The sequence below is a fragment of the Trachemys scripta genome, chromosome 3 (genome assembly GCF_013100865.1).
Source record: "Trachemys scripta elegans isolate TJP31775 chromosome 3, CAS_Tse_1.0, whole genome shotgun sequence".
NCBI classification, from domain to species: domain Eukaryota; kingdom Metazoa; phylum Chordata; order Testudines; family Emydidae; genus Trachemys; species Trachemys scripta.
In genome coordinates this window covers 120672019-120696932 of record NC_048300.1, presented here as the reverse complement: position 1 = coordinate 120696932, position 24914 = coordinate 120672019, and the positions used below count along the sequence as shown (strand labels likewise).

General features: G+C 44.7%; 1 protein-coding gene across 1 annotated transcript in view; it reads right to left on the bottom strand.

The window, feature by feature from the left end:
• Positions 1 to 21914, bottom strand: part of REV3L (REV3 like, DNA directed polymerase zeta catalytic subunit) — a 228103-nt gene extending 206189 nt beyond the window's left edge. The window contains exon 1 of the mRNA XM_034766889.1: positions 21696 to 21914. Within this exon, the coding sequence (XP_034622780.1) occupies positions 21696 to 21834 (139 nt within the window). The 5' untranslated portion in view covers positions 21835 to 21914. The remainder of the gene's footprint in view (positions 1 to 21695) is intronic.
• Positions 21915 to 24914: the final 3000 nt, after the last annotated feature.

Here is a 24914-nt window from a genome sequence, read left to right as displayed (position 1 = left end):
AGACTTCCTGGGTGACCTTGTCCAAGTCACTTAATCTCGCTGAGTATGTCTGCACTGCAATTAGACACCCACTGCTGGCCCGTGCCAGCTGACTCAGGCCGATGGGGCTCAGGCTGTAGGGCTGTTTAACTGCAGTGTAGAGTTCCAGGCTCCAGCAGCAGGCCAAGCCCCGGGGCCCTCCCGCCTCACAAGGTCTTAAAGCCCAGGCTCCAGCCCGAGCCCAGAAGTCTACACTGCAATTAAACAACCCCACAGCCTGAGCCCCATGAGCCTGAGTTAGCTGGCATGGCCCAGCCATGGGTTTTTAATTGCAGGGTAGACATACAGACGTGGAACTGAGGAACAGGGGGTAAAACCGAAATAATTTCTCTAGCTCACAAGGGTGTTACAAGAATAAATTCATTCATTAAATGTATAAGAGACACTTAAATACTATGGAAATTGTGGTCATATGAGAAGCTATTACAATATAACCCTTTACATATAAAGGCCTTCTAGAATAGCTCAAAACCTCGAGGAACAATTTCAAATAAAGGGAAGAACAAGTCAGAGAGTTTTGTAAAGGCAGTGTACCTAATTTCCAACCCAAGAACATAGTGGGATACATTCAGCACTACCATAAAAAGCTAGCCTGACTGCATTCTTATCCTGTACAACCCAGCAAGAGTATAACCCATTTTATGGTAAATTTAAATTAGCCAGAATTGAAAGTAATTACCACCATTTAGATACAAGTTTGGTGGGGTCAGATGTGTCAGGTCTTTTTGTTGGGTTATTTTTATGGAGGGGTTGGGCTCTCTGATTCTGGCATTGGTAGTTTGTTATGGGTGTTATAAATTTTGTAACTTCTGTATGAAATTGTGTATTTTAATCAGCTCTCAGACTTTGGGATGAAAACTAAAAAACAAAAGTCAAAATTATTCAGTATAATCCCAATCAAAAAATCCAAATTATATGACTGCATGAACATGAAAGACAGCACTACCTAATAGTCATTGTCACAAAGAACCTTCCTAATAACTTGAAAAGTCTTATCGGGGCTCCAACCCCAAGATTCTAGTCTCTCCAGTATGTAGCTCCCATTGACACAGAGTTAAATATACACCGCTACCTCGATATAATGCAACTCGATATAACACAAATTTGGATATAACGCGGTAAAGCAGTGCTCCGGTGGGGCGGGGCTGCGAACTCCGGTGGATCAAAGCAAGTTCAATATAATGCAGTTTCACCTATAACGCGGTAAGATTTTTTCGCTCCCGAGGACTGCGTTATATCGAGGTAGAGGTGTACATATGAAGAAGACTTTCGTGAGAGTTGTGGTTGCTGACTACCTCTGAAAAAAATCAGACTCTGAGCTTCTAGAATCATACTAAACATTTGGACAGTCAATGGAACTACACTTATTTACATCAACTGAGGGTTTGTCCATTGAGGTGTACATAAAAATAGTCTCCAAACCATCAAGAATTTTACCTGCTAACAAAGAATGCCTTAAATACAAAAGGGTGGGCCATTTAGAAATGGTCTCATCCTTAAGACTGTTTTAATGCAGTTTCTTGTTATTGCTGCTGTTTAATATCAAGGGATCAAGATTTCTCAGTACAAACAACAAAAACAAATATCTGTTCTCCCACTGGAAAAACCAAGAAAATTAGACCCATTTCTAAATAAGTATTAATGTATTTCTCTTCTTGTCTTTAGGGTGAAGAGCTCGTTTTCCTTTCCTTTCCATTTCGTACCTTTAGAGTTTGTGGATTTTAAACTTAGACAGTGTGTCCCCCTCTCTCACGTCAGGCTAGTTCTTCAATAATAAACCTGAAAGTTTGGAATTTTGCTCACTATTTTCCATACTGTATACTATGTGTTACATTAAATTATTTATCAGAAGGTTGTTTATTTACATTATAACTGTTTTGTTTTACACTCTTCTTAGTTTATATTCGACCTTCTACAATTAACAAAAAATTCCACCCATTACAATTCCCTTTGGGCATAAAGTCTTTTGTCCAAGTCTAGATCCCATTACCTGGAAATAACACTAAACTTGCACAGCAATGATAAATGCAAACGTTAGTGAGAAACAAGAAAACCAGTCTCATTCTTTTTTTTAGATCTGAAATTAAGTATAAAGTTCAGGAACGACAAACAATGGTGTCCAATTGCAACTGAGCAATTTGGAAAGTGTTTGCATTTCCTGAATAGGAAAGGAGCCACTGATTCCACTATGCAACTGCAAAGACAGTCAGAAACAGCAGCAGTTTTCACCACAGACATGACTTTGTTATATTCCTGACCGTCAACTCAGAATTTAACATACTAAACAAGGAACTACCCCAACTCAGATTTGCTTCTAATTTTCAGATGAGCATATACAGAAACTATTTGCCAGAAAAACAACTGCTTCATGCTGTTGGCTCCTTATCCTTTTATCTGGCTGTTCTCCAATATCAACCGAGAGGTTTCCCTGTTCCAAATGCTGGTAGCTAGTGAAACGTGGGTCGATGAACAAAACACTTTCCTCCTTGTAAGAGTGTAATGTACCATTATGAGGGATTCTGTTGATCATCAGAGATCATCATAAAATATCCACAATGAACTAGTTTCTTAGACCTTCTACTCCTTTAGATATGTAACCATTTTCCTTATGTTTAATCTTCTGAATTAAGAATACCAGGCTGATCAATGATTACACCTTTACACTGAGTGCCTGGAGAGGGATGCATTTTAAACTTAATGGAAAATACCCCAATTCTAGCATCTAAACAAAGCCACCAGAGAGCATAGCTCTTCTTTAAAGCCCATACTAGTAATTTTCAGTACTCCAATGAAAGGTTTTAAGCTCCCACTCTACAAAGCAAAAAACCCAACCACATTTTATTTATGGACTGTAAAAGAACTACTGTACTTCAGAACCTGATTTAATCATGACAATTTCTCTCAAAAGAACAGTTGCGTTTGAGAAGCAATATATACAAATAACTAAACTTGGCAATGCAAGAGTAGCCAAGGTGGTTTTATTAAAATAAGTAGTTAAATCCAATCTAGTCCAAGCACAGTATTTGGGGGTGTTATGAAAATATCCTACTTTTTAAATAAATAATCTATATTGTGGGAACACACAGAGACCCCATATAGATCAGAGCCCACTATTTTTGGTGATATAAAAATATGACGCTGGTAGACTAGGTGCCAGCTCCTGCCAAGGTTGTAGGCCTCAGTTGAGCACTGACAAATTCATAGCTGGAAACCAGACCAGCTCATCTGCATGTTAGTATTGTTCAAGAGAGGTGTTAGACTTGTAAGGATGTGTTTAGACTCTATAAAATGCTTTTAAATTGCTGCATGCATTAATCTTACTTGTAATGTCTGTATCTCCTGCTATAAGGTAACATGTAAGTTTTACTTTACAACTGTAAAAATGCCTGTTCTGAACTTATAAACTCAGGCAGGAGGATGGTTCCCTACCCATCAAGGACCACTATCAAAACTAAGTGAGCCATTGTGAAGCATCACAATATAAAGACTGGGCTAATGGCACTCTGACACCCGTGAAGGTTCTATGTGCAAGGAAGCTTGTTCCACCAGCTTGAATTCTGGAAAAAGGAAATAAAGATAATTGACATGAAAATTCTTCAACTCTTTGTTGTTTGGATTCTCACAGGGCTGGAGCTAGGAAACAAAAGCAGAGATCTCCAGGGTCAATCTGTCAGTGCTGACAGATTACTACAACTCTGTCATCTTTTGAAACTATAGACTCTAACTCAGGGGTCTCTAACTCAAATGACCCCGAGGGCCTCATGAGGACTAGTGCATTGGCCCAAGGGCCACATCACTGAACTCCTCCCCTCTCCCCCCCCGCTGCCTTTGGCCCCGGCCCCACTCCACCCCTTCCAATTAGGCCCTACCCCTGCCCCACCTCTTCCTACCGCTTCCCTGCCCCATTCCAGTCCCTTCCCTGAACTCCCCACCCCAACGCTGCCCCCAGGGGGTGCAGAAAGGGTGCAGCGGGGGCTGAGGGCAAGGAGGTGAGGTGCAGAAGGTGTGCAGGGTGCTCAGGGCAGGGAGTTGGTGTGTGGGGTACAAGAGGGGTGCGGCAGGGGGTCAGGGTGCAGCAGGTGGCTCAGGGCAGGAGGGGTGTGGGATGTGGCAGGGGGCTCAGGGCAGGGAATTGGTGTGCAGGCGGGGTGTGGGATGTGGCAGGGGGCTCAGGGCAGGGAGTTGAGGTGTGGGATGTGGCAGGGGGTTCAGGGCAGGGAGTTGGGGGTGCAGGAGGGGTTCAGGGTGTGAGCTCCAGCCCGGTGCCGCTTACCTAGAGCGGCTCTGGGGTGGTAGCGGCGCTCATTGGGGCCAGGGCAGGCTCCCTGCCTGCCTTGGCCCCGGCTCCATGCTGCTCCGTTCTAGGAAGCAGCTGGAACCATGACCCTGCAGCCCCTGGGGGAGAGGGAGGGGCTCAGGCTTCCCTGCTTGTGCAGCTCTTGCCGCTCTTCTAGGTACCTCCCACGAAGCTCCCATTGGCCACGGTTCCCTGTTTCCAGCCAATGGGAGCTGTGGGAGGCGGTACCTGGAAGGAGGCAATGCCGGAGCCCTCTGCCTCCTTCCCCCTCTCCCCGCCCCGAAGGAGCATGCTGCCGGCTGCTTCAGAGAGCAGCGCGGCACTTGCAACATCAGGAGGCAATCCCACGGGTAGGCAGGGGGGTGGGGGGACCCGTGCGGGGAGCTTGACGGGCGACATACAAGAGCCCTGTGGGCCGTGTGTTTGAGACCCCTGCTCTAACTCATGTGTGTGTATGTTCCCTGCTTTAGCTGTAAATAACTCATTTCTTTTTCCTAGTTAATAAATCCTTAGTGAGTTTTCTATAGGATTGGCTAAAGCAGTGTCTATGGTGTGAGATCTAAGGTACAAACTGATCTGGGGTAAGAGACTCATCTCTTGGGACGGGGAATAACCTGAATATTTTGTGATCTTTGATGTAAGTGATCATTTATCATTAAGTCCAGCTTGCCTGGGTAGATAGACTGGACTGTCCAAGGGGTCTGTCTGTGACACCATGGCAAGACTGTTATAGTACTTTAGGAGTTCACATTTGTTACTGAGTTGGTGAAATCTAATTATAGAAGATACCACCAGATTGGGGCATATGCCCCGAGGTTGGCACTCACGGTTGTGAACCACTCCAAAACAGCATGGAAATAAACACATATGAAGACTTGGGTGAAATCCTGGCCCATCGCATTTAAATGCAGTCAGGATTTCACACGCAGGCCTGGTCTACACTTAAAAATTAGATCAATCTAGCTACGATGCTCAGAGCTGTGAGAAATTTCACACCCAGACATCCATCGTAAGGTTGACCTAACCCCTCACTTAGATGCAACTCGGCCAACAGAAGAATTCTTCTGTCAACCTAGATTGTTGTATTTTAAAGTACTGTACACCAATTGTGGGATTTGCCTAACTCCTGTCAGTGTATTACCATAACATGAGATACCTTCTTCTAACATTTGTGAGCCACTGCCAGTCAGTGGATCATGTGTAATGAGAAAAGCCCAAGTTACAGTCTTAGAGATTCACTCTATGACTTCACTCTCTGCTTCTGTTCTATTTCCATCCATGTTATAGCTCCACAACTTTATCTTCCACATGTTTATTTGCAGCATGTGCCCTACTTCCAAAATACCGAATCCTTAAACACTAGGAGGTAAGGATGAGCAATGCTATCATTCACTCTTTAGAAACTAGAGAATTCAATTGCATAATGAAATTAACTGATTTATCAGGAGTAGGATCAAATTAAAAGTTTCATTGCCAGCAGGTTTACATGGGGGAGAATAAAATTGGGAAAACATCAGAGGCTACTATTTGGAGTACGTCACAGAAATAGTTATGTACCTAAATTTCTATACATCTCAGGCTTAGATAAAATCTGTGAGAGACTATTAATGAGAGGGATTGGAACTGGGGCAGATTTATGGCTGACATACAACCTAGTCTCTCAAGGAATGACTGCATCCTCAGGAGAGCACCTTCCCTTTGGTGCAGATAATCTGGTTTGCAATGCAAAAGTCTCAAACCTACTGCTACTTCACGCATGACCTACAGTAGGCCTTGGACTCCATCCTCCTTTCCTCTCCCCCAAAGTAGTGCTTTGTCTGGCATACAACCACGAAATATGGATGTTTCTCTTCTGTCTTTATTGATACAATGGAGTTACTAAATACTGGGCACTACAGATTTTGAGTTCCCCATATATATAGTTTTATGGCCCTGATCCTCCACTCACTCATTCACAAAGTTATGCACATGAATAAGGAATTGCCAGATCAAAGCCATGAACTGGAGAATATTTGAGAGAAGACTGTAGTTTTCCCAGAGTTCTCACCTTGGCACAGTTCTGGGCACTGGAAAGGGAAAAACTGACAAACCCTCTACCCCAACAGGGGACACAATGACTAAGGCTAAGATTTTGTCATAGTTATTTTTAGTAAAAGTCACGGACAAGTCACGGGCAACAAACAAAAATTCACAGAAGCTGTGACCTGTCTGTGACTTTTGCTGCTCTGGCTCCATGGTTTCCCCTGCCATCATGGTGGCTGGGAGCTGTGGGTTCCCCCTTCACCCACTCCCAAAGAGAAAACGGGACACCCCCAACCACTCACTTGAGGTATCCCTCTTCCCCTCCCACCACACGAGGCTGTCGCCCATTGCTGGAACCCTGTCACCTGTTGCTAGAACCTTGCCAGGGCCTTACTGGCTGCCAGCTCCAGAGTCCTGCAGCCCCTGGGGCTAAAGCAGCAGAGAATGTCATGGAGGTCTCTGGAAGTCATGGATTCCGTGACTTCCATGATGTCTGTGACATAAACGTAGCCTTAACTATGACCTATGTGGCATCTTCCCTTTCCCAAGTCATGTGAGTATTGGGGGGGGAATGGAGGAGAGATTCCAGGGAAGAGTCTATACCCCTATTTAAGTTGTAAGTTCTTTGGGGCAGGGACTGTTTACTACTCTCTTAAAAGTACCTAAAACAATGGGGCCCAATTCTCACTGGGTCCCACGGCAATACTGTAATAAAAATCAATAATACAGATGAAAAATCATTTGTTTCTTTTGTTAGGCTTCCAACTTTTGGCACCAGCTCATCAAAATTCTGGCTACCAGCATATGTAGTTGTAAATGCTTCAGAGATCCTATTACTCCCTCCCCATCCAACCTGCACCTTTTTTTTAAACACTATATTCAAGATTTAGAAATTCAACTTCTAAATACAATAGGTAGACAAGATAGGTGAAATAATATCTTTTATCGAAGAGGAGCTATTTGTAGCTTGAAAGCTTGTCTCTTTCACCAACAGAAGTTGGTCTAATCAAATATTACCTCACCACCCTGTGTTTAATATTCTGGGACCGACATAGCTGCAATACTAAATACACTAGTGTCATCTTTACATAGGAATTAAGTATTTTCTAATTAAAATTTTAGAGCAGGTTGCATTCTTGTAACAGAAGTTAAACAAAAACTATAGTATCAGACTGTTAAAAAAATAACATTTTTAAAGCTTGTCTGGAAAATATGAGTCCACAAATTTCTTTCCAAATCATATATTAGTAAAAAGAATGGATTGAATTACTGTGGCAAGTTAAATTATTTTATTTACAACATATGCTTTTTTTTTTAAGTCTGGAAAGTATTGTAGTGTTTTAAAACTACGTTTCTTACACAAACTATTTGATTTTTGTGAGTCAAATTATGGCTATATTTTTAATGTCGTTTCTGTGTTTGTATTGAGTCTAAATCCACCCTCAAACGATGCAAAGCATAGAGATCCAAGTATTTTGAGATTTATTACCTTTATATATTCATGCTATATTTGAGAGCATAACCAGCTCATATGATCATGTGTATAGTAGTAGAGTGAACTTTCCTCTCTTTTATCCCTAGAACAGTACTGCTCCAGAGCAGCATTTCCCAAACACTTAAAGCTTTTGTAATTGGTACTCTGGGCTCCTCCTTTCTACATTAAGGGCCAATCCTGTTTCCAGTGATGTCAAATGAAAAACTCCCATTGAACTGAATTTGTCCTATTTTGAATCTATGAAACATAAGTTTGAAGCTGGTAACACTCCCTTGTGGATTAGAGCTGACCAGGAAATGGCAGGTATTTGCTTGTGTAGCTGATGTTTTTATGTGGTAATTTGTGGCTCAAACAGATTAGAAACCATTGTTGTAGAGTTAGTTGCTAGTTTAAACATTTTCTGGTAACCAGTGATATTTCTACCTATCTGAATTATTTTTAGAGTCATTCTCTAGGCTTGCCTATATGAACATTCAGTTCTCAGCAAGTTGGGGTGCAAATCTACTGCACATTAGCTTGTCACATGCTAAGTGCCCATGTGGATGTTGATGATATACAGCAGTGGCTTTGATCTACTGTGCTTTGAAACAGGAGTAGTTCCAAATGTATTAGGGAACTACTGATGTGAGGCAGCAGAGTCCAAATCAGACATTAGTGCACAGCAGGCAAGTGTGAGGTAGATTTACATCCCAGTTTGCTGCAAACTAAGTTTTTGTGTAGACAAGTCCTTTATTAACCCAATTTAAAGTAATTTTTTTTATAACATTTCAAAAAAATGTAACAACCAGATACACCACCCATAAGCCTGTCATATAGTGCACTTTAATTAAAGATGTTTTCACACATATGGTGTCAAAATAATCCTGTTTTTTTTTTTCAGATAGGTTATTCCTATGAGTAGAGGGAAAGTTCTTCCATAATGAACAGACTTTGGGGGAGTAGAGTTGTGCTAAAAAAATACTTTCTAGCTTCTCTGACAATTCTATGACACCACATTTTTATTTACCAATTCCTGTTTAACTATTTAACTCTCTGAATATTAGATATTTTATTTCCAATGAACACTGAGAATGATTTATTACAAGCCTTGTTATAATCTGTGTATTAAGCTCTAAGCAACTTCAGTTATAGTGTGAACAAACTGCCTATGGTCAGCTGTGCTTAATTGGGCAGGACTAGAATAGTGTTAAAAACAAAGGATCAGATACTACTTGCCTTTCTTAGGAAAGTAATCCCAATGAAAACACTTGTTTTTATAAGGCATGATCTGTAAAATGGGGAAATTGAGGTAGTACGGATAAGAGTTTTCAACACAGTGGCAGAGCCAAGAAAATAACCCAGATCTCCTAATTCCTAGTTTTGTGCTTTAGGCCACACTTCCTCCAGCCAACCATCACAAAAGTCAACAAGACTACCAAGAGAGAAGGTAAGTAGGATGTGGCCAAAGGTTTTCTCCACAACTCCTAAGGGAAATAAGTGCTCTCACCAATACTATAGCAGCCCCTACTTAAGGGCAAGGAAACAGCATCCTGATGGAGACCCTAGTTCTTGACCTTGGCTGTAATCAGGTGGACAGGGATGAGCTCTTGTTGGAGTCCTTTCAGACAGGAAGCACCTTTAGTTAAAAAAAAAAAAAAATTAAGTGTGGTCCACCCCCAACATAAAGCCATGAGATTAAAGAGGCTACTCTTTTTTTCCTCCCCTTGCCTAGAGTTTTGATCAAACCACCAAGAAAGAGTTCTACTAAAAGTCTGGGAGGAGTGCAAGGGGACAAGGGAATAAGCAAATGAATGTAAGTAAGAAGCACCCTTGTGATGAAGGAATATTAATTTTAGGATGAATCCTGCTCCCATTTTAGTTAATGGTAGGGTTGTCAACTTTCTAATCGCACAAAACCAAACACCCCTGCCCTGCCCCTTCTCCGAGGCCTCCACTTACTCCATCCTCCACTTCCCCCCTCCCTCTTCCCCTCAATCACTTTCACAGAGCTGGGGAAGGGGTGTGGGCTCCAGCTGGGGGTGTAGGCTCTGGGGTGGGGATGAGGGGTTCGGAGTGCGGGAGAGGGCTCCAGCCTGGGGCAGAGGGTTGGGCTGCGGTGGCGTTATGAGCTCTGGGTGGGACCAGATGTGAGGGGTTCAGGGTGTGGGAGAGAGCTCCAGGCTGGAGCAGGCAGTTGGGGTGTGGGGGGATGACAACTTTGGCTGGGGATGCAGGCTCTGGGGTGGGGGCAGGGATGAGGGGTTTGAGGTGCAGGAGGGGGCTCAGGGCTGGGGCCGAGGGTCTCAGAGTGCAGGAATCATAGAATCATAGTTGGAAGAGACCTCAGGAGGTCATCTGGTCCAACCCGTTGCTCAAAGCAGGACCAAACCCCAGACAGATTTTTGCCCCAGATCCCTAAATGGCCCCCTCAAGAATTGAACTCTCAACCCTGGGTTTAGCAGGCCAATGCTGAAACCACTGAGCTATCCCTCCTCCCACTGAGTGTCTTGTCTTATACTTAGATTGTAAGCTCTTTGGGGAAGGGACCATCTGTTTATTATATGTTCATACACCAACTAGAACAATGGGTGCCTGGTCCATGACTAGGGCTCCTAGGTGCACTGGTATACAAATGAAGAAAAAGATTAGACTATATAGTGCCTGATCTGGCTCCCACTGAAAACTCTGGAAAAGCCTTCCACTTATATCATTACATATAATAAAATTTGTTATTGTAGCCTTGTGCACAAATTCAATACTATTTTATACATGTATTTACATGCCACTGTAAAAACCAGAAAGTCAAACCAGCTGCCATCAAAACATGCAGCACAATAAACAAACTCGGTGCCAAAACAGTCAGCAGTCCATGTGCCCAAATGACATATTCAATTATTGCTGGGTATCCATCCCTCTGTTCTCCTTGGCCTTTCTGGCATGTTTTGCACATGCAGGCCATGACTGAACAGGAGTCAATGAATGCATAGGATACATTGGTTCATTCCATGTACTAGAGTTCATTGCCTGTGACATGGTCCAGACACCTCCTGAATTGTCCAAAGAACGCATACTCTGCAAGCTGTAGAGCAAGAGATGATGATGGCACTGGAGCCTCGTAGCTATGGGCTTAAAGTAATCACTCAAAACGCTTTTTCTGCAGCTCTTACTCCCTCAAGAATCTGTCTGCCAATTTCTCCTCATGCTGTACAGATTCTGTCTTTCTTTCCACCCTTTGTGCATCTTATATATTTGACATTCCTTTTGGTTCTTCTGGAACTCTATCTCCCAATCAGTTTTATCTAGGTGCTCTCTCATCAGCCTATCCCAGGCTCTCTTTCTCTTTGCTCAGGCTAGATTGGTCCAAACTCCCAGGTTCCTGGTGCCATGTGTTTGCCTTGTGAAGGTGGAAGGGCCTTAGAAAAAGAATGACAGAGTACATTATTGTCTGAGCAAGACAAAAGTTATATTTCCAGCCCTGTGAAAGGGACTGCTTTAATTCAAGGTCAAAGGATAACACTTTTTATTAATGGGGTGTATTCACAGAGAAAACGCCGTCGACTTCAGATATCCTTTGGAGCAGCACTGAAAACCATCACTCATCACGGTAAGACTCTCATAAAAAAATGCATTTGAAATAATTTTTATATCCCTTCATTTTCTCAAGGTGGAGGTTGGGAGGAGCCTTATGAGTGGCCTAGTTACTATCCATGGTTTTTCAATCCCGTCAAGAAGGGCAAGCTGGAGAACATTGATATTCTGGAGGTACCCGAGGGGAATTGTGAAATTCTGTTCCAGGCCAACAAAGGACAGCCACCTTTGTACGCTAAGGAGATATTCAGGCACCTAGTGACCAATCAGCACATCTCGGAATGGAGGGTGCTTGTGAGTTACAGAGGCAGTCCTAATAAGTATGCCCTGCCCCAGAGCACAGCAGACTGTATGGAGTTCTTACTCTGTGAGAATTTCGCTTTCATTACCAGCCACCAATGGGTGACAATTTGCTGTAAAAAATCAACAAGATGCTGATTTAACATGGAGACACAGTACAGCCTCCTTACAAGCACCCTGCATCCACACACAGACCCAACTCGCTACTAGCAATGGAGACTCAACACAAATCGCCACCCGTCGCTGTAACTCGTACTCGTATACTAAAGCTAGTAATGGACCAATTAAACACCCTGGTTTTGTTTGGACTCATAATAGCCACTTTTTAAAAACTCAGTTCACAGGCGGTCTGGGACAGTGCAGGTGTGGCTGATTTATAAGGCGCACTATATTACACGAGCAGGGTATGTGAGGTTGTTCATTGTAGAACCCCAACCCATATTTATAACAATAATTGAGCAACTACTAAAGATTTCATGATAACTGCTTGTTTAACTTTCTCCTCGTTTTGTGGTGTCCATTTTGAAGCCGACATGGTGTCAGGGGAAGGCGCTAGGGGAATAGCGTGAGTTCCATCCTGAACAGAAGCACACCAAAACCACAACTTATGTTATTAACTTAAAAGGCCCATAAGCCAAAAATCTCTCCCATCCATTAACAGAAACAAAGGGTGGCAGAAACTTACCAGACTCCAGCTTCAGCGCTTGTTCTCATACCAGTTCTGCAGTGGACTGCTCCTCAGGACCATTCCCAAACAACTCTTCCAAATATGGACCCAGGATGTGCTGCAGTTGCTCCAGCAGTATAGTCTCCATCCCTCCATCCCATAGTCTCCCCAGTTATCAGCAGCACTAGGGTCACTTATTGCCCTTCATTCGACAACTGACTCTCTCCTCTTGCTGTGCCTGTGATGGGGGCAGAGAGGTTGTAAGGGTAATATCCCTGCTCAGCAGATTTCATGCACCACTGTGGGCTCAGGCTCAGTACTTGCTACAGTTCTTTCTACCAGATTGATTTCCTCATAAAAGAGGCAGGAAAACAGAGAGTTCCCAGAAGTTTCATTAGCATCCTTGACTTTGCAGTTCTGTCTTCAGATGCTTGAGTTACTCTCTGTAGTGTTCTGCTGTCCAGTCGATCCCAATGCTACCAGGCCCTCAGATATAATTTTGTAGACAATCATTTCTTATGCTCTTACAGAAGTTGAACACCTTGCTTGCCTCACACCAGAGGTTAACCAGAATCCATCTATGTTCCTCTAACCAGCAAACAGCATGCAGGATGACTTCTTAGTGCTGGCCATGCTATTGCACATCCACATAGACTTGTTTCCAGTTGAGCAGTCCGCATGAAAATGAAGGGTTAAACACAGAGCAGTTGCATTTGAACCAGGCAGTTTCTTTCTGTTCTTGGGAAGCGTGTGGGAAGTTTTGGAATTAAGGGCTGGGAAGGACAGATTCAGAGGACAGTGTTGGTTGACTCTCCAGATCCAAGTCTGGCAACTGAGACCAGAGCTGCGTCCACACTGAAAAATGCCCAAGCTTTGATCCACATCACAGTGCGACTTGAGCTCTGACCCATCCCTCCTATCAGCATCAGCAGGCCTGAGTCCAGAAGGGTTCCTGGACCGAGTCAGACTACTTGCGAACTGCAGCGGGGTTTGGACTTAAACCTGAGTCAGAGCCTAGGCTTATTGTGCTGTGTAGATATACCCTCAGTGGTGAATAAGTCTCCTGGAAATTTCAAGAGTCCCAAAACGCGTTAAAAATTACTTCTTTCTATCACGATACTTACATGTCTCATCATTATGCCAAGAATTAATCTGAGAACAACCAAGTTAAACCGAAGTCTAAATGTAAACAAAAGTTTGAACTGTACCACTCTCCTGCCCAATTTCATTCTGGAGGCCCAAACACCAAAACCATGTCTTGGGCATTCCCAATGCTTTTATAAAATTGCCAGCCAGAAGAAAAGGAGTAAGAAAAGAGGAAAGAAACATGGATGGGATAATGTATGTATTTAACAGATCTGATCTGCTGATCCATGTTCTATTATAGTAAATGCTAACTTATAGAGCACTTTTTGTCTACAGATCTCGAAGTGCTTTACAAAGATGGGCAAAGTATACAATTTCCCCTTCTGTGGAGACAGAAGTGCTGAGTTTAAGTGATTTGTCCAAGGTCACAGAGCAATTAAATGAGAGCTGGAACAGAACATACGCTTTCTGACTTCTAGGGCTTGCTACACAAACAAGTAGACTGTGGCAAGGTAGTGTGTGACTCTACCCGGCACTAGCCTGCCGTGGTCTAATTGTCCATGTGCACTCCGCTGATGCACAATAGTTTGTTAGAGTTCTCTTTGAAACAGGACTAGTTCAAAGCACATTAACAAACTGTTAATATGCATCAGGATCCATACCCTATTTTATTGAGTTCTAATTCTTCAAGTAGGCAAGCCCTTAGACTCTCATACAACCCAATGGACCACACACTACTGTCCTTATATTTTACTGGATATATATTTTTATACTTAAAAAAAAAAAAAAAATCAGCTCTATCCCTTGAAATAAATTCTATTAAAAACGCCCATGGATGCAAAACAAGTTGTCAACACTGCTTCTGCCACTTTTTCAGATTCATAGGATGAAGTCAGAATTATTTTTCCTTTTAACCCGATTAAACTATTGAGATGTTATCTGAAAACATAGTAAAAACTTGATGCATCCATGACAAGTTATTCATAACTATAAACAGGCCTTAAAAAAATTCAATTCACCCCTGGAGAGAGGAACTTGCCCTGGCAAACAAGGGGCTTTAACATCAATTTCTGAAGATTTCAAGCTTTCATTTACTAGCTCTTATAGTTGCAGAGATACCCTTTAAAAAGTCAAACGCAGCATCTTTCCAAGTCTACAAGCAGCTTCACTGTCTCTACTGTTACTCAGTTTCCCCAAACATCAGGAGAATAAGATTAAAAAGACTCTGGCCTGCTTCTGTACCACTATTCATTCTCTAGACAGCAGTGAAACGTCATGGACTACATCCATTTCAGGCTTATTCAGAAAAAGGCAGGCATTAGAGTTACTCGTGGTGGAAGACTCAAAGGACAGACAGATGCTAGGAAATGAGCACCAGCTACCCCAAACCTCCTGGCTGCAGCAAGGAGAAGGGGATAGACTTGTACAGACCATCTCTCGCTTTAGGACAGCTCCCATTGGCCGGGGAACAGCGATCCGCAGCCACTGGGAGCTGCGAGTGGCCGTGCCTGCGGATGATTAGTGTAAACAAACTGTCTCGCAGCCCGCCAGCGTATTACCCTGACGGGCTGCAGGTTGCCCACCACTGCTTTAGGACACGACAGAAAAGATAAAAAGTTTCTTCTCCCTTGCAACACTTTTAGAGAGGAAGGGAGACAGATATTTAAATTTTAGGAAGCCTGATAACTAGAAGCTGATGTGGTAGATGAAGGACCTAGGCAGGTTTCAAGACATAACCTTGATTGAAATCCTAGTGCCTTTCCCCTTCCCAACAGATGAAAGGCTTCAGGACCCTGGTCTTTTCAATCAGTGCTTTGGTCCTAGCCGTTGGACAGTAGGGCCCTTACTTTCATATTCCGTATATCGACCTCTGATTTGCAGGTTTGGTCCCCTAGCTAGCAGGCAACTGGAAAAATTTTAAAGCACCAATTCTGAAGTTTTAGGCATGATAAAAGCATGTCCTACTCCTGGGGAAATTCTGCGCCAAAATATAAAAAAATTCTGCACCAAAAATTTAAAAATTTAATGCACAATATTTTAAAATTCTGCATATTTTATTTGTCTAAATTAAGCAATATAATCACGCTGGTTTCAATTATTTTTGTAATTTCTTTAAACTACAATACAATGGATGGAGAATGGGAGTGGGGAGCATTGGAGGAAATCCCCAAACCCCTTTGTCTAATAATGATGTAGCTAGGTTTGACCCTATATTTCTAGTTATTAGTCAACAAATACATCTCTACTCCGACATAAAGCGACCAGATATAACATAAATTTGGATATAATGCAGTAAAGCAGCGCTACGGGGGGGCGGGCCTGCAAGCTCCAGCGGATCAAAGCAAGTTCAAAATAACTCGGTTTCACCTATAACGTGGTAAGAATTTTTGGCTCCCGAGGACAGAGTAATATCGGGGTAGAGGTGTATATGGAGCCATATGCTCAGTGTTACATCATAGGCAACTGAAGAGCAAGTGATGGCTGGGGAATTAAACACACGTTTTATATTGGCCATTGACCATCTCCAGAAAGGTAACAAACAGTTCATGGAGCATATTTTGATAAGAATTTTTTTCAGTCCAAAAATTTAGACCAGTTCTAATCACTAAAGCACAATAAGCATTTATAAGGCCATACTGTCCCTTTACACCACTCTGACAATGTAAAGGAGCCTTAAAACATTTATACTTGTTTTATACTCCTGTGAGAATTCACAAAGACAATGGGAACAATTCACTAAGTAGGCATGCTGTTACATTCTGCTCTGCCTGAGGGGACAGAGCCTGCCCTACCCCTACCTCCTCAGAAACATCCTAAAGCCCTGCCCCTCCATGCTGAATGTGCCACAATAGCGAGCAAGAGGGACAGAGTATCACTCTCGCTCACACTAATGACAACGCAGCCCAGCTCTCCTCTCCACCCCCTGTGGTGATTTACACCTCTACCAGCTGCCCCAGACACCTGCACCAACCTGCCTGAGCTGCTGTGGAGGAGCGCATGACTGCTCTTGTGGCTTCCCTTTGCTTACCCATCAGAAGTATTTTTTCCTGCGGGTACGCAAAAAAAAAATCTGTGGAGAACATTAATTCTGCGCATGCGCAGTGACGCAGAATTCCCCCAGGAATAACAATGTCCATCTATAATACTGAAAAAAAATCAATGAAATTTTGTTTAGCAGTTCTATTTTACTTGATGAATAAAGTAACTGTGTTATGAAACTTAATACCCATTCAATCTTAAAAGTTCTCTCAAAGTAGCCTTTCTTACATCCAAGAATCCGTATGATCTCAAAATATAACAAAAGCAGTTAAAACCATGAAAAAGTGCTACTTTCATTATACTTCCAATATAGCAACTCGTGTCAACAGATATGCAAGTCAGCTTTAAGCACCAATGAGTGTTAAAATGGAACAACTGGAAGCGAAGGTGTACTTACATAAATGAAGATACTTTAACTATGGTTCACCTTCGGTTTGATGAAAACAGATAGATATTGCGAAAAAAGAAAATAGACTCATTCTCTTTGCTTTGGCTTGAACACATTAAGGTTCTGATTCCTAACCTTTTAAACTCTTTTCTTGATTTAGGACCTGCAACAGGGTCGGCACCTGCCTCTCGCAAGTACCCCCTCTGTTTAGGTGTGTCTGCATCCTTTCAGTTCTTTTCAGCGGGGCGGCACCCACTTCTTGTGAGCGCCCCCCTCCGAACGATGGATCCCTCGCCGGGTTTTCAGCAACTCAGTCCTCAGGGTGAGCCATCTATACCTGTCCCCGTAGCCCTTCCCAGGCTCCAGTCCTCAGTATGACCAACGGGGCCCCTAAGTATCCTAGTTGGCCAGCTTACATGTAGAGGTTCCTGCCCTGGGGTGGAACAGCACCATCAGGGCTTCCTCCCTTGGGGCTCTTTGCTTGCCCTTTAGTCCTCTGAGCCTGGCTCGCCAGCTAGGTCAGTTGGGTGTGTGTGGTGGGGGGAACAGTTCCACAAACAGTCTGTTCCCTGGGCCTGTCTTCAGTGACTCCTGGCAGCAAGCCAGAAGCTATTCCCTCGCTATCCTGGTCCCTGCCAGCAACTACCTGCCTTAGCCCTTGCAGCTAGCCAGGAGTACTTCTTGGTCTCCCAGTCCCTGCTAGCAGACTGATTTCACCAGACCCTTTCAGCTCCTTTTATATGAGCCTGCTGGGCTCCCATTGGCTGTTACCTGTAGCCTCTCTGATTTGCTGTTTCCTCTGCAGCCACTCAAGCCTGCTTGGAGGACCTCTCCACGACTCCTTTCCTGGGATGGGTGTGGCTAGACCCCCAGGCCCTTTGGGCCCAGTCCACCCCATCACAGGACCCAAAAAGATTTCCATGTTTACCCAGAGGAAATGAGCTCAAGATCTACCCTTCAAATATCCACAGCAATGGACCCATAAATCCATTTTTAAAAGCATGGAGAGGGGCAGTACTTTTTACCAGAAAGTGTCTATGGGCACAAACTTTTTTACCTCTATGAGCAATTTGCCCCTATTATATATATTATAGTTTGTGTGAAGACTGGCAAAACGATCAATTCATGATACACAACTATGAATGAAACCATGTACAGCAATATAGAATTCCTTCCTCACTCATCTGGCTGTTTGAACACAATCTCCTGTCAGAAGAGAAGGGCATACAGCCAGATCCCACTAACACCCACAGCTACTAGACGATCCAAAATGTGGTGCTGCTAGAACTCCAACTTCTAGAATCTAAATGACTGATTGGTATATGAAAATGGCTTAATCTCCACTGGCTCAGCAGGTGGGCCTTGGAGCCTCCTTTTGAACCCAAGACTCTTAATTAGCTGCACAGTATGATTGTTTCATTTTAAACATACTAAGATTAACGTAGCGACAACCAAACTAAAGGTGCAAGCTGTCTATAGAAGCATAGTGGCTAGGTGCTATGCACAGTGTTGCAACTTGGGACTTTTTCTACCTGGCTGGCAAGAATATACATTTACCTTAATTAGAAGGGCTGATTTCCTTCATGCAAGCTTAAAAAAAAACCCAAGCATTTCTGTTGCTTAAGACTTGAGCTGTAGGTGTGTGCCACTATCTTAGAAGGCCCTCAGAAAAATCACTTTTTTTTTTTTTTTTTTAAATCCATGCTAACATCATGGGTAAATGTTCAAATTTCATTGGATATGCATGGCCGCCAAGTCCCTCCCCCAAACTTATATAATTTTTTCAACAGTGGGGAGGCAAAAGCGGGCATCTCCACTTCCGCCTCCTCACTGAGGCTGCAGCTGCTCACGGAGGGTTAGCAAACTAGTCCCATCTCAGAGGGATGTGGCGGAGCAGTCCTATTCCATGGAGTTGATGTGGGGGAGTGGCAGGGTGACAAAAGCCACCTGGATGAGCAATGAGAGCCAACTCAGTGAGTAAATGAACCAAATGACACAAGCCAGTCTAGCCCAGCCTGATCCAGGGCAGGGATCAGCTTGCTCCATACTCAGCTTCAGGCCTCTACTGCTGTTTTGTGTCCAGCCAGCGAAGAGAGGGGAGCCATACTGACAACAAGGCAATTTGGAAGCCCTGGCTAGCCCCCACAGCAGCCCTCACAGGCCCGTAGGAGACACTGAAGCACCAGCTAGCAAGGAGCTCAGACTGAGATCCATCCCCTGCACAAAGCCACCACTGCACGGAACACAAAGTGTGTGAGGGAACTCTGTCCCAGTGGGAAAGATCAAGGAGTGAGGGCTGGAACCCAGTTTCAGCTCCTCATCAGCCAGTACTACAGTGTCTCCTACAGGCCTGCAGGGGCCTCTGTGAGGCGGGCTGGGTCCAGGCTCCTAAAGGCCACATTGTCAGTGCCACCTCTTCCCACCCGCACCCTCCCCTCCTAGCTTGTTAGGAAGCAGCAGTGGTGGCCTGGGTCAGAGCTGGCCCACTAACCTACCCCTGCCCCCATCACCACCACCATGAACAGCCACAGCCTCAGTGGGATGCTTCTACCTCCCAGCTGGGCCTTACTTATACACCAGAATAGAAGTCAGTTTACTGATTCTGAATCACATACAGCAATGCATTAGTCAACTTCAAAGTTGAATTTTCTCCCCTTTAAAAAAAGAAGTCATTTCTAAAAGATGAAATAAAATCTCATTTCATGATAGTTCCACTGTAAACAGTTTCAGAGTTTACTACGCCAAGTCATTTAAATATATTAATGTTGACAGAGAGGTGCTAACAATTGCTTACTTCCAACACCACTTAATTAAAAGAACCTGAATTCCATCTGTTTTTACCATTTAAAGACAAGCAGAACTACAAAATGTATTTCTCAAGTCTTATCAGCAAAAATTATTAAAAGAATGGAAAAGAAAAATAAAGGCGAGCTACTCTTTGTGCTAAAAAGTAACACGGAAATAATAGATAATTAAAGCACCCTTCTTCTGCAGAAGCCAGAGGAAAGTCACCATTAACCAAGCTGAATTAGAAAAAGTTCTGCTATGCAAACACATAGCAAAGTTTATGTCAGAGAAGCAAAAGGATTTCCCAGTATGCTCTGAGTCACTGGACAAAGTGAAGTAGTCTACTGATTACTTTCCATGCCATACTCCTGATATAGCAGATCCTCAACATCATCTTAAAGAAACGATATCAGTCTTCTCTTATGCATTTAAAAAAATAGTAAGCCTGTTCCTTCCAGACAACCTAAGGCTCTAAATTTATGAATAGTGAAACAATTACTCATAGGATTACATAATTACTTTCTCAAAGAAGCTTCCCTCTATCATATGTAGTTTGAAAACTATTGAAATGTACAGCATTTAACAGATTTTGTTATGGGGGAAAATACGAAGCACTGAATGTATGCAAAATGCAAATTACAACAGAAGAGGTGTCGCTATTTTATATCAGCTTATTTTTGTGTTGATTCAACCTATCTACTTTAAAAAATTTAGTTTTAGATGCATCAGTTTGCATCTGCTTCAATCACCTTACCTTCCTCTGCACCTGAAGAGTGCGCAGAAAAGATAACACTGAAATTCCAAATATGAATAAAGATTGCTATACTATCCTACTGGGGGAAAAGACACCTTTATTGTGCACTTTTACTGCAGTTTCTGCCCTCCCTAATGATAAGAGTGTACATTAAATACTCTACTTATAGCACACATCTTTAAAACACACAAATACCTTAGTTCCCAAGGTCAGTATCATAGAACACAAACATTTCAATGTTCTCTAATATTTGTAACAACTGATGAAAAGGAGGCCTTTTTTCATAGTCAATGTGCACTGAAAACTTGCAATAAAGGTTATCCATATTTAGAAAAATATGTTATTGGTAAAGAGAATGTTGGTATTTGGGGGATATACCTTGGAATTGCCATGCTTCTTATCGATTTAAACGACAAGAAGTATAGCTGAAGGAGTAATGAAGAATAAATAGAATGTTACATTAGGAAGTCGCAGGGGCCAACATGTGGCTAGTGGTTAGGACGTTCCCTTCTGCAGTGCAGCACTATTGCCTATTGGTCTGAGCAATTTACAATATACTAGCGTAACAGCAACATAAAAACAACCACTTCACAAGTCTTGTTGCAGAAGTCCCACGTACAGAACTCTGTATTAGGAAGCCGTTTAAAGATACAGTACTTATAAATTAACTCAGTATGCACCCCCTCAAAGACACGTATGATTTTTTTTTCTTCTATCCATTCACACACAAACGCTGCATCTCTTTCTTTAAAGAGGCAAGCCCCAACACCTCACGGCCAACACCTCACGTACAAATCCCTCTACCCGGAGCAGAGCAGATCCACTGTGTTTTTACAGCTGCGCTTAGTTGTGGTTCACGAGCTACGACCGAGCCTATGTGGGGGCAGCTTCCCCTGTGAGCGGCGCGAATGTAGCGATTTCCTACTCTCCCCGGGCACAAGCCTCTCTGCTCATCCTCGCACCTGCAGATCCTGATCCTGCTCTCAGCGCCCCCTCCCCACCAGCCATGGAGCCTGCAGGGAGCCGCGGTCTATGAAGACCCTGCGGTCCCCACCGGCTCCAGGCAGGTATCACCCCACGCAGCAGCAGCCAGTTCCCGCGGGGTCCCGGCGGGGGAGGGGCGAGGCCGGCGGCGGCAGGTGAGGCACACGCCGCAGCATGCTGGGGCTGAATCACAAAGCGAGCCCTGTGGGGGGCTGGTCCCCGGGCCTAGCGCCGGCGGGGGCTCCGCAGAGGCAGCCGGGGGTCCCTTACCTGCAGGGGTGGCGCCGAAGACTCTCACCACGGGCACCTTCTTGGCCTGGGCCTCTCTGAAGCGGGACTGGCCGGGGTCCAGGCCGGGCAGCGGGCTGCCCATGTAGTAGTCGGCGGTCACGAGCCTCACTGAGAACATGTTCGTCGCCGCCGAGAGCGACCCACGCACTGAGCGAGCGCGGAGCCCACACGACTCCCCCGCCACCGCCGCAGCAGCGAGCGCAGCCCCCTCCCTCCCGCCGCTCCCCGCCCGCCCGCGCGCACACAGACACACGCGCGCACTGAGCAGCCCGAACTGGCTCTAGAAGAGCCTGGCCGGCCGCGAGCGCCTCATGGGCAGAGCAGTCCCTTCCCTCGGCAGCGCGGACGCCTTGGCGGCGGTGCCTCCTCGGCTCCAGCTGTTGTTGCCATGATGATGATGTCACGGACGCAACCACTGGGGGGGGGGAGAAGGGGGCGGGCGGGGGGAATGTGTTTCTCCCCTTCTGCGCTTCAGCACAGGGTGTTTTTTCCGCTCCCTAGGCAGTGGAAGCCGTGCGGTATCGGTTTATCGACAATCGACCCTAGCGGCTAGGTGACGCTACGGAGTGCCGAGTCATGGATCGGGCTGGGGACTCCTGGGCTAGGATTGGGTTAGGCTGGGTCGGGCCGCCATTTTGGATGCTGAGGCGTCTCGCTGCGGGAAGGTGAGTCGCCGCCCGCTGCTGGGGGAAGGGGCAGTCTCGTGCCGCTGTCACGCACGAGACTGAGGAGGGGAGAAGAAGGAAGAAAGGGGGAGCGGGAGTTCTCAGGTAACGTTTCTCTCGTCGCGTGCGCCCCCTTTGGCTGTAACGGTCACTGCGCGCGGCCCGCAGGAGAGGGAGGGGAGGAAGCGAGCGCAATTCTCAGCCTATAAAAGAGCGGCGGCGGCTGGCGAACGTGCTGCTGGCGGCGGGGAGGAGTCGTGGTGCGGCTGCTGCTGCACGCTGCGGAGGCTGGGCCTCAGCGCCACTGCCAGTCCGGACGCGACGTTTCCTGCCCCACAGCCCGCTCCGGACGCGCGTTCGCCGCCTCCGGCAGCCAGTGGCCCGGCTGCAGCCCGCGGAGAGCTGTTCTCAGGCACCGCTGCCGTTAGCGGGGGACCCTTGGGGAGCGGCTCCTTTTGCGCCGCGCGCCTCGGTCTCCTTGCGGTGGAATGATTGCAGGGCGGCCCCACAGCTCCCCCACCCCCCCCGCGCCCCCCCCCCCCCCGCAATCAGCCGCCCACCCCGCGCCTGAGGGGCCAGGCGCCAGCCCCACTGAGCTCCCCAGGAACCTCCTCCCAGCGGGGAATCCAGCCCTAGGGAGCAGCCTTCCTCAGTGGGAAAGAGACACGGTGCTGCCAGCCCACCGAGTGAAACCCTCATAATCATGAGATTGGCTTAAAATCATGACATTTTTTCCTTAATAAAGTCAGCGCTCGTTTTATTTGCCTTCTGGTTCCTGAGCCCTTAGGCTGGGTCCGGCCCTAATTAAGGCTAGAAATATAGGTCTTTTGTAAATAATTAAACGCTGAGATTTTCATTCAATCTCTGTTTCCTAGTTGGGGCCTTAGGAAAAACACCAAATATCACAAGAGCTGACAGCCCTGAGGATCCTCCTGTAAAAAGGCTATGTGTTTCGTAGACCTATTCTAGTTTTGTTTGGTATGTGTGTAGATTGAAAGATACAGCAAATGTACAAATCTATAAAATCAGTCATAAATCCAGTATGTAAAACATATGCTTCCCCCTGAACCTGTGTATGTTTTGGTTTTAGATTTAAACAAAAAACAGAGCAGGCAATTCCTACTCTTCATTTACTCTCTGAAGTTCACACATTTTGGGTGGATTTTTCAGTCTGTTTCTCTATTTGTTGTCTCACTGGGTCAATTTGTTTTCTTCGGGTCACTTTTGTTCCTTTATCTCATTTTCACATAAACGGAAGGAAAAGGTAATGCTACTCAAATTTTCCCATAGTCACAAAGAAATGGGATAGATCTGTCTGGCACACACAATTAATTGACATTAAGAAATTTGATACTTAATTCTGAGATCTAACTAGAATTTAACACACAATTGAGGTGCAGGGCCCATTTCTGTAAGAGCTCTTTGTTTGCTGGGACATCTTTTTAACTATGAGGACTAGAAACATTTCTTTTTAAGGAAGCTTAAATTCCACAAAAACTGACAGTCACTAGGAAAGTACTAGTGAAACATGTCACCAAGTACCAGCTCAGTCTGACCCAGTTTTCATCTTCCTGTTATTGTTCTTTGAACAAATTTTATCCTGCTCCCTATTAACTACTAACTTTTCCTCATTTCCTCCCCTCCACTCACAGGGGGCCTGCAGTCGTCACTACACTTTCTTCATTTACTTCTTTCTGAGCCCCTGCTGTCTTCCTGTTAATCTGGCTGATCTTTGCTTTGAGTATCCATCTCATTGAGTATCCTTGCCATCTTTTCCTAACTCAGTGATGGCTTTGAGAGCTAGGCTTCTTTACTTCATCTAACAAGGAACATGAAAGCAGTCAACAGTGTACTCTGAATCTGGAAGAATCGTCAGAAAACTGAGGCTAGGTCTACACTACGGGGGGGGTGGGGGCTTAAGATACCTAAGATATCTTGACCTAAGATACGCAACTTCAGCTACGTGAATAGCGTAGCTGAAGTTGTGTATTTTAGATAGACTTACCTGGCGGTGAGTCGGCCACTGCCACGCTTCCGTCGACTCCGCTTCTGCCTCTTGCCGCGGTGGATTTCCGGAGTTGACGGCAGAGCAATCAGGGATCGATTTTATTGCGTCTTCACTAGACGCGATAAGTCGATCTCCAATAGATCAATTGCTACCTGCCGATCCGGCGGGTAGTGAAGACGTGCCCTGAGAAAGCAGGACTAGAACAAGAGTAGTGGACGTCTAATCTGGAGAAAATTTCCTGTCCAAATGAGCTGTTTTATCCTCAGACTGAAACTTCTATGAATTGCCTTCAGAAGAATTAAGTGACTAGTTTCTTATCCAGTTTTTAAGAGTTTGCTTAAAGTTTTAGTCTCCTAACCCTACAAAACATTCTACAATTAGCAATTTATCTGCAACTCCCAGACCTGATGAGTTCTACCTTCTCAGATTCAGAGCACTCTTCTCTCTATTTTCATTTTACTTGTGCATTTAAGTGAAGAAGTTAGCCTCAAGGCCATCACTGACACAGGAGCTCGTTTACAGGGA